We start from the raw sequence: 11,050 nt of genomic DNA on the forward strand, positions 1-11,050 counted from the left end.
CACTTTTTACACCATCCAAATATCACATGAAACAAGTTTCTGCCATAAATTCCCAAATTTTGTAAATATATATTTTTCTTCTAGCCATTCATTTCTGTAAAGATGGAAAAAAGATGGAAAAAAGATGGAAAAAAGAATTCTGAAGTGGGCATTTAGTTGCTTTTAATTTTTCTCTATCATACTCTATATAAAAAAATCAAAATTGAACTTTTGGTAATAGTTTCAAAAGAAGAAACTGAAGTTAGAATCCAGCTGCTTAATTATCAATTCCCCTGAATTTTGAAGCCTTGGGCTATTGTCTTAATGTTTGTTTTTAATATTACTTTCATCTGGGTAGAAACATTGTAATGATTTTTCAATGTTCTTTGTACACTAGATATTCCCAAACTGGAGACTGCCTGATGTGTTCAACTCTTACCCATTTCCCAGCCAGCATGGGACATGCAACTTGGAATCTTGGGAGTTGTAGTTCAACACACTGGGAATTCTCCAGGTTGAAGAAAAGTCTTCATAGCATTCACATTCATTTTTTATTATAAACTCTTGCATTCATGTAAGATCTTCGTGCTTGTAGGTTGAAAGCTACTTTAATAACATTGCCTGTTCATTAAAGGCCATGTTTTATACACAAAAGTCTCTATTACATGCAATTTAATTACTTAATAAAAAGCTTTATAGAACAAGCAGGTATGGATTGTATTCCCAGTGAACTGCTTTCTCTATACAGTAGTTATCATACAACTATTTTTAAAATTAATGTATCACTCAATGCTTATGGAGCAAATCTATCTGTGTGATAGTTAAGAGTCAGCACTAATTCAATGGCGCATAATCAATTGCTCCATGAAAAGAGATCACTAGAGGTAATTATTAAAAATATACACAAAATTATATTTGATCTATCTAAAATCCATTTGAAAAGGCTTTTTATAAAAATTGAAACATGCTATCTCAGAATTAATGTTATCTGAATTAAAAAATAAATCATAAAGTTGGTTCCACAATACAGATTGAGATAGCTAATCTGCACATTCAGGTTAGTCAATTATTTACAGCAAACTGTTGATCCTTCAACATGTTTTAACCATATTTTTCCCCCTAAGGCTCTTATGATAAGAATAGATTGGCTATTTGAAATGTTTCTCAAGCAAAGGTTAGCCATAAAAAGAAAAAAACTTCTAGACAGAAGGCAGAGCATTGTAAAAATATAAAGGCATTCACTAGAATCCTAAGAATATGACCTTTCAAAAGAAAACATGGATAGAGGCAGTTTATTTCAAAACTAGATAAATTAAAATAAATGTTTTATGTAGGTAAAAGAAACCAAGTGTATTTTGTTTTAAAACAATTATATTGAAACCAAGCTTGTTGAAGAGATCACTCACAATGGTGTTAATAATACTAAGACTTTTAGATACCTCAGTTCCCTAGAAATTTCCGTTAACAGGATATTTATTGCATATGCAAATATACAGAAATTTACTTGAAACTCATCTCGTTCTGGCAGTCATCTGTCCTTATAAGCACAAACAAGCAGTGAAAATCAAGGCCACTGCAGTTTAACTGAAAGTTGCTAATAATTCCACTGCTTGCTTCACATTGAAACTTTTAAGAGTGTCACAGTTGGTCTATAGATTAAGGTTGTTTTGACATCTGACATTAGGCCAAGTTTTTTAAAGATTTGTTGGATAAGCAATAATGGCTTGGTTCACACATCACATTAACCCAAAGCAAACAAACATTGTATGGCTTAGCCCAATGTAAAAACACACCAATAATAAACATGGTAAAACTAAAGCTGCAGTCCATATTATTATAATTATTTACTGCAAGTCTTAAATGTTTTCAAGATGTCAGCTGATTTCCAAACAGGAGATATCAACAGGCAGTTTATGCTTTAAAGTCTCTTTCCCAATCTAGGGCCTTACAATGGGCTGGACTACAACTCCTATCATCTCCAGGCAGCAAGCTCAACCTGGTTATGAGTAAGGAACTGTAGTCTGATATATCTGGAGGGTGGCTGGCTGGAGAAGGTGCTTTAAGAAATAATAAGAAAGACCCTCAGAAATGAGATTAAAACATTCCACCACTTTGGCAGTTCTTTCTCTAAAATCTAAGAGTTCCAAGAAGAAAATAAAGATTAGCCTCAACTCTGGGTAGACAAAGCAGTACTGACATTTATTTTCTCTATTCTGCCAGAGCAACTTATTGATTCTGAAGTCAATTTAAAAAGCAGAGGGTTAAGGGGAAATGATAATAAAAAACACCTCTGTTGAATTATGGGTCTTAATATAATAGGACTCTGGTATTTGATTAGTCAGATGACATGAAACATTCAAACAATGGGCATATTTTATTATTTTGGTATTCCCATATTTTTGTAAGCCACTTTAGGCTGTTTGGGAAGGCAAAAGGCTCCAAACATTTTTTTCCCTTCTAATTAGTTATTTAAAAAAAAACTTGTGTCATATTAGAAATACTAACATTTTGAATAGAAGTACTGTTCAAAAATCAAGTTCTGTAGTCTGGATTACAACTCCTATAATCCCTTGCCACAAATTGCCACTGATGGCAGTGAAATCCAAAACATCTGAAGGAAACAAGGTTTCCTACTATTGCTCTAAGACAATGCCTGATGTGTCACATATGTACTTAATTTCAGCAGACTCTTTTTACTCTTTAGAATAATGTTCATAAGAACATTCAACCTCTTAGCCATTTAAAATACATTAAGATTTTTTTCACTGAATAACCATCCTCCATATCAGTGTATCTCAACCTTGACAACTTTAAGATGTGTGGACTTCAACTCCCAGAATTCTGCTCCATATGATAGAAGATGTTGGCCTAGTTACGACTTGAGGCTACAATAATCAGATGAAGCTGGGTGGAACTGATTTCGTTTCTTAGCCTGCCTTAGCTGTAAATTTGTAAGGGTGGCCTTTGGCAATTTTCATTCTCAGCATTTCTCTCAGGTCTTTTGCTGTCAACGTAAGATGGCAATTTTGCGAGTTGTAACACTTGAATTCACACTTTTCACCAATGTTCAGTCCAAAGATAAATTAACAATAGTGACATTTCTTACCCTACCTCCCACATCTTCTGGCTATTAACAATCTGGTGCTATATGGTTCTTCACTACATAATTCTATCTAATTCCCAAAGTGATCAAATATTTTAAAAAATGCCTCAATCCTACTGGTTTTAAGATGTCAGAAGTACTATGATCAAGCTTGGTTCCTAGCAGAAGGGAAGCTTACTCAAATTCAGTCTCCTTTATCAGCGTCCTGCAGCAAATGAAGAAGCCACTTGGCAGAAACAGACAACCTGACAACACAGTATCATAATTTGTTTATAAATGTCTAGAGTGACATCATGAAGACAAGAGTTATAGGTTCCGCTGCTGGTATAGAAAAAAACAAATAGGAGTGCACTTGGTCAAGCAAAGCTACATCTGCAGATCTTTCAAGCGTCAAAAAAAAAAAAAAAGGCTACCTTTCAGAGTCACAGGAAACCACTCTCAATATATCTTCAAGTATTGCTTTTTTCTCTAAAGGGACTGCATGTTCTGCTGATGTATGACTGCAACAGTACAATCATTCTGAAACAAGCTTTTAGGTTAGAACTAGCACTGGCTTGTTCCAAGGTAAAAACATAGTTTTTACCTGCTTAGCAACTAAAGTCAACAGAGGGGGAAAAATACTTTTGAATTAGGTGAGGTAGCATGTTAGACAAACTGTGAGGTTCTTTTGTTAATTTAAGTATGTATTCACCAAGGAGGAAGTGATCAAAAGGTTGGCTGTAAAAAGGCCTGTGTTTGGGATATAATATATTCTATATTTAAAAGAAACCAGTTCATGTAAGAGTGGTCTATAGTTAATGCAGTGACACTTCAAGAAAATGTCTTCATGAGAATAAGCGCTGCCAGCAGTTTTGCTTGCTTTTAAAATCAGTGTTATGGTTTTATATGTAACATTATGCTACTCTTAAGCGTCTAAGTTGTGTAAGCATTTTCTTTAGCACTACTCAAACATAGCTTTATGTGAGATCATGGATACAAAAACTCTTGAATGTAAAGTGTCAGAAATGTTAACATGTTGCAGTAGGAAGCACTTTTGAATTGGCTTTCTGATGTACTTGGACATTTTGAATCCATTTATGTAGTGCTTAGATGAACAATACTCCTTGGCCTAGCTTCTATAACACTCCTATACTCAATTTAAACCACACACATTGGGGAAGTTAATTAAAATGTTATGTTCTTTCCCCAAAGTTGGAAATTGCTGTCATTTGACACATACAACCAAAGCCTAATTTCTAATTCTCTAACATGTAGAATACAGTTAGTTCATGTCACAAAGGCAAGCCCAAGAAAATTTGTTGTTCACTGGAGATAACTTATGCAAGTTGGTGCCCCTTCACACATTTCCATCAGCCAGAGGGTGGAGAAGGAAATGAAAACTGCCAGCAAGTCAGATGTATTTCTCTACATACAGCAGCCTTCCTCAACCTGGCGCTTTCCAAATATGCTAGGAATGGGTTTGCTACAATTATAAAGGCCGTGCAGAGCGAGTATTCTGGGAATTGCAGTCATAGCATAGCTGGAAGTAACAGGTTGAGAAGATTGGCTTTCAGAACGTCAGATGTATTTTTAATAGACCTTTAAACATTAACAGGAATATTAACTTCAGGTATTTCTGCAAGATATAAAGCTACAATTTCAAGAAGTTGTCCATCATCTTGATCTTGAATGGGCAAGACATGCAATGTCAATCTCTCCCATAACTTCTAGCACTTCAGTATGGTCAGATCACACATGGAGCCAATTGTGGCACGTAGGAATTTTGTACATTGGGAAACCTTTGATTGAGGGCAGCAGTGAAGAACGGAAACCATTTACAAGCTGCAGTTATAAATTCAAGCTTTCAAGCCATTCCTATCCAGATTCACTGAGCAGAATCCCAATTAACTTCCAAGTAAATGGGCCTAGGATAAACTATTCAGATCGGGAAGGAAAAGCATACATACCTTTTGCTGTATCTCATCTTATTGATCTCTAAGGCAATCTTGTGTTTGAAGAATGAAAGGAAATCAAACCTTTGTTGAGTGGTTAACCTGCTCCTAAGAGCTGTGCAACATTACTTCTAGTAAATATCAATTGATCAAGGCATCCGTCAAGTCAGAAATGAGAAGATATTTTTTGTATTTTTATTATTTTTCTTGTGTTTTTAAATGGTGGATTAGGTAAACCACCTTAAGTTTGCTATATCCTTGTTCATCAGGAAACCATGTAAACATTAATCCTCTGGATTTGGTCGCACTTCTTGTTTGTTGGAAGTCACTTCTGCACAATTTCCACACATTCAGGAATTAATGGGCCTTTGCATTATCTCCACATTATGATCCATTTTTAACAGTATTAAAAATTAAAGTGAGACATTCAGTGTGGTTCTAGGCTCCTGAAACATTCATATCCCAATGGCCTCCTTCATCCATCCATAATGATCAAGTTTTTCCCTGCATCTGTGCTCTATGCTTATCCTTTATAATACATTAACTGGGATTAAAAATAGTTTTAACTAATCCTATGCAAGCACGACAAGAGATTAAATTAAAATGCCAAGATAGGAAATGATTTATTATAGAGAGAAGAAAAGTTTCTCATCCAAAATATAGAAATCTGTACAACTTTGCCACAATCAATATACATGAACTGTACAAATTTACACCAGTTCATAATTTACCCAAAAAAAGATGACTAACAAAGTTCACAAAATAGATGGTGGTTTGTGGAAAAGACTTTTACCAATTAAGTACAAGGAAATTACAAACCAGACCTCCACTTTCTAAAAAATAAGAGGTTTACTCAGTCTTAGAAAACTACAAGCTAGCAAATGTACAGAGAGCTGGCTGGTAAAATACACCACAGTTCAGACAGTGTCTTTAAATGGTCTCTCTTTAGCCTGTTGGCATAGCACAGCCTACTCACTTACTACCTTGAAGGCCAATACAAAACAGAGACTGGACCATTTTCCCCAGTTCATGCCCACAAAGTGTTGACTTATGTACAGTTTATACATATTTTTAAGTGCTAGGTAAAAGTCTGGTTGAATAAAATTTCCAGTATTACCATGTTTATAAGAAATCCTGTTACTGAGCTGCCAAAAATGGTAACTTTAAAAAAATGTATAGTGCAAGTTCCCTCTGCAACACTTACTGCAGAGAACAATTTTATAGCTATAGATTTAGACTGAAAGAATGTGTGTGTGCATGTTTTTTAAAAAAAGAAAAAAGAAAAGTTAAGCAAAAAATCTGGGAGAAAACTGCAGCCTACCTGGGACAACTTCAGGCATTAGGAAATAAAGCAATCGTCTATACTCACAGGCTATTAAATCACTGAAAGGTACTGTCGAAACTATGGCACTGCCATTATCAAATCAAGTTTACCATTCTATGTTGTGCCAGGTCTTCACAGCTGTGACATGGTTTAAATTCCATAATCCATCCCCAGAGGAGCCCACCCAAAGTAAAAACCAAATTTATCCATCCATTCTATGATGATCCATCCACAGGCTATTAACTTAACCTGATACAGTCATCATATTGTAGCTCTTTGAGGGGCTGGTTCTGCCCAAGAGGAGTTCTTCCTTACAGCTTATTCGACTGTCTACCATTTGCATGCTGGTGCTATTTTGGCTTGCTCCTGCTGGCGTGGCTTCATACAGCACACAGATTGAGCCATCTTCTCCAATACGATAGGATACTTCAAATGGGTCAACCCAGAGAGTAAGTTCACTTGGCAGAAGCCGGAACAGATCCTGACTGCTGAGTCCAATCCGCTGCGCTGCTTGCCCAATCAGTGGATCCATCTTATGGTTGATACGGATACAGCGGTAGCCTGATCCTTTGCATGGCTTTTCGGGGAACCAGTGGTGTTTATAGTGTTCTACAGAACAGAAAAAAAGTAATAAAGATCACACTTAGCTCTTCACACAAGTTTAGAAATGGGCATCATTCTTTTCTGGTGCTTCAAAAATAGATTAAGTCTGTTCAGAAGTAGGGTTGACAACCTTTCTAAGTAGTCATTACTTGGACTACTGCTCCTACAACCCTGACAGTGGCTTATAGAAATGTAATCCAGTGCATAAGACAACAGAACTGGGGAAAGACAGAGAACAGTGTATTATCGTACTACTTGCTGGCCTGAAAAGTAATGCTAAGTTTAGCAAAAATATACTGTAAGCTATTGTATTACTTTAGTTTTCCTAGAGAAAGTAGCTGTTAATTCATGTATAATAGTCAGCAACTTGACACTGAATACAGATTTTTAAAATGGACTATTTCTTCCTATAACTACGTAGCATATTACAATTTCAGGTATAAATTCATGTTTGTATATAGAAATGCTTATTTCACAATGAAAGACTATGCTCCCAAATCTCTTTCAGATCATATGGAAGGTAGACATTTATTTCCACATGTGTTTAGTAGCACTGATCTTAATGGCAGCTTCTCACAATACATATATACAGCCTCACAAACTATTACAGAAGTGCACATATGAAATGTTATTATGGTCAGCACCAATCAGTTTGAATTGCTATTCAAAATATCGTGTGAGTGATGTATTATGTAAAACAATTTGGATTTTTGCCCCTTGGAAGATAAAGTTTTGCCTAGCTTAGAACTGGTTTACTTTCTTTGTGCACCTATCAAAGAACAGGTGAGTTAAGATACTGAAAACAGACTCTACAGTATTAATGCTTTGTTCAGACTGCACATACAAACCATTCCCATGCATTTACTTGTACTTGGATTTGTAGACCCTACTCTCCCACAGGAGGGCATTTGTAGAAGACTCTTCTTATAGCACAGTCAAAGGTCTGACTGAAATGTTCCAGTGCTAATAAAAATATTTCCAAAACTTAGAATATTTCCAAACCAGTCTTGGAAACAATTACATTCAGTAATATTTTCAGAACATAAAGAGCAGATATGTTTTAAGAGGCAGCCTTTCCTTATTTTTAACACTTAAAGCATAATACTTCACTTATTTTACATTAGTTGTACTGCTGCCCAATTCACCAGGCTCTTTGCAGGTCACAAGATGTTTAAGATTCAGAACAGAAAAGATCATGTAACGACAGTATTTCATGGTTACTATGTAGTTTGCACTTAAATTATTAGTAATCTTACTGGGTGTATGCAAAGGCGCTCCACACGCACTGAATTACTATGAGTTCTTAAATCATATTAGAAAGAAAACAAGTTGTCTGGCTTATGGTAAAGCTTCCTACAGGAGGTAGTACTGTACTAATCCAGCCCCCCCAATGTAGAGGGGAGCCTGATATACTGCTTCAGCTCAAAAAAGTAGCATAATCTTTATTTACAAATAATAGTCCATGTTTATTAATAAATAATTCCCTTTGCCCTCCCATAAGGTATGAAAAATATATGCTACTGTACCACAGATTGGTGCATACAATATATCCTTCTCTCAAGCTAACGGAAGAGGAAAGAAGGACTGAGGGATGTGGAAAGACATAACCCCCTTTAGTCAGAATCTGAAGAATGCCTGCTCTGCAGCACTCCAACCTCAAGCAGTGGAAAATGGTAAACAGATCTCTTCCAAGGAATGTATGAGACATGAGAAACATACAGCTTACAGTCACTTGTATCTGGGCTGAATGAGGTGCAGAAAAGGCCATGTATCATAAATGAGTTTTAAAAACAGCCCAAAACTACTTTTCTCTCCGTTTAGCAAAAAGCTTAGATCACTGAAGGTAGAATAAGATAGTTATACCAAACCAAACACAAAAATTGTTGGGAGAGGTAGAAGACTGAACAGTGTGATTGGTGTGTTGGTCTGTATGCTAATCTAGGCGATGTGATCTTTGTGTATAAACATTAAGAAAGGAAGAGGAACTGAAGGCAGTTAAAGGGACTTTCCAGCAACACAGCTGTACGTATGAGTAAAAATCCCCTGTTGCACACACGTAGCACTGCCTGAGCAAAAACTGGGCCAAAAGGAAGCATTACAGCAAACCACTGTAATATCCTTAAACTACAGTGGGCTAAATAGATGGATAGCTGCTTCCTAGGCTTGTCCAAAACACAAAGGTCTCATTAGCTTCCTGAAGCTGTCTGAAGGCTGTTATTCCCATGAACCCTCCAACCACACAACCAGCTTACACATCGTATCTCCCATTCTTCCCAATACTGCAGCCTTCCTCAACCAGCTGCCCGCTGCCAACGCTGGCTATCATAGGACCTGTAGCCCCAATAACTATGGAGGACAGCTGTTGGGGAAGGCTGAAACCTTACACTGTTAACAACAAAATCTGGGGGATCGCGCGGAGGTGGAGCATTAGAAAAGCAGCAGCTGTTCGGCTGTTGCTTGCCCCCCCCCCCCGATACTAGCCGGAGGGAGACGAAAATCTGAAGACCTCCCCCTCCCTGGTCCGGTGGCCTCCCCCCTCACCTGCCAGCAGCTCCTGCAGGCTCTGACTGAACGTTTGAAGCTGCCGCTCGTTCATCAGCCCGTTGGTGCGCAGGAACTTGGAGATGAAGTTCACAGCCGCGGCGATCTCACGTATCATGTTGGCCCGGGTGTAAAGGGCGGGATGCATGGAGGCGGAGGGGCAGCCAGCTCCGGTGGATGACCAAGAGAGTTCGGGGCGCACTCAGGGCCGCCCAAGAGGAACCGAGCGGCGGGGACGAGAGAGAGGAAAACAAATTTGGGGACGAAGAAAGCGATGGACTCAATTTAGGAGGGCCCCCCGCTCCTTCTGCTCAGCCGCCACCTTCTGACGTAGTCGGGCGGCAGTGCCGTGAACTACCAGATCCAACGCTTCGATCATCTCCTACCAAACACGAAGGAAGTACTTCTCCGTGCGCCGCCTTTTATAACCACGGCCAGGATGGCAATGGCGACTGAAAGGGGCCGAGATCCCGTCCTAACCAATCCGGCGATCGCACCATTGTGACGTGTTGTTGGAACGGAGGGGCACGGGGAGAAGTGATGTCATCTGATTGTAAACAAATAGAACTGAAAGAGGGAGAGAAAGCGAGGTTGGTTTGCTTGTTGAGCGGGGCTGGAAAATAGCAGCAGCAGCAGCTTGAGAATGGAACGTCTAGTACCGTATAAAGACGTTCAGGGCTGCAGTAGCAGCTCGCGCTTGCTGGCTGGCGCTCGTGGACGTCCGAATGATTTATGTCTAGTTTAATACGATGCATTACAAGGTTGGGAAAGACGGGAGAATCACGTTTATATTTCTCAAAGGGTAAAAAAGCAAACGGCTTTTGTTGATCCTGCTGTCGTCTCTCTCGCTCTCTCTTTTTTTCCCCCTTTCATTCAGATGTCGCTGCTGAATTTTAGGGCCTACAGCCCTTGTCTTCTGGAGTCAGTTTAAATCCATCTATGTCTCTGCAAAAACAGATCCAGTGCACTCCGTTGTCAAAACCGAGCGGTGAAGCACAGTTCTAATACACAGATCTGATAGATGTGATTTTCTAAAGGGACACGGTGTCTGATTGTACAGCGGGAGGGTCGGTGCATTTGTGTGTTAACACAGAAGGGAAAACATGGGTGCTAGTAATTGCTTATATCAGGAAATTTGCTCTTAACTGTCACCTAGGACCAATTCATGGCGGTTACACCACAAAAATAACAAAATCGAAGATATTTAGAGATACACACTGATTGAAATGCAATATTTTTTCATTTAATATATCTTCTTTGCTGATTTTCACCTGTTTAACCTTCACAAGACCTCAAAGATCAATGAACAGCCATTGCAACAGCTTTCTTATGTTCTTATCTCATTGAATACTGTATTTTCTATGTACTGTACAGTGTTTAGCACCAATAACATTACCAAAAGTGGAGGACGTGTGCCTCCAAAAGTAAGCAAAGTATAACCATCTGACTATCTCAAGCCATTTTGTGCCTGGTACTCCTGCAGAAAAATTTCCACCAGACCTGTCCTCCAATCCTTGAAACTTACAAGGGAAGTTTCACATAGCTGAATATAAAAGGAGTGTGTAACAT

The 11,050-nt window shown here is 38.3% G+C and overlaps 1 protein-coding gene across 1 annotated transcript; it reads right to left on the minus strand.

The window, feature by feature from the left end:
• Positions 1-5,611: 5,611 nt before the first annotated feature.
• Positions 5,612-9,891, minus strand: BTG1 (BTG anti-proliferation factor 1). Its single transcript, XM_007441699.4, has 2 exons — positions 9,482-9,891; positions 5,612-6,946 (listed from the first exon to the last, which is right to left on the minus strand). Exons 1-2 carry the CDS (start codon positions 9,627-9,629, stop codon positions 6,582-6,584), a joined length of 513 nt encoding a protein of 170 aa, XP_007441761.1. The 5' UTR covers positions 9,630-9,891; the 3' UTR covers positions 5,612-6,581.
• Positions 9,892-11,050: the final 1,159 nt, after the last annotated feature.

Source organism: Python bivittatus, unplaced genomic scaffold (genome assembly GCF_059951505.1).
Source record: "Python bivittatus isolate LINGU-HERP-01145 unplaced genomic scaffold, Pbiv_v1 ctg000330_np1212, whole genome shotgun sequence".
NCBI lineage: Eukaryota > Metazoa > Chordata > Lepidosauria > Squamata > Pythonidae > Python > Python bivittatus.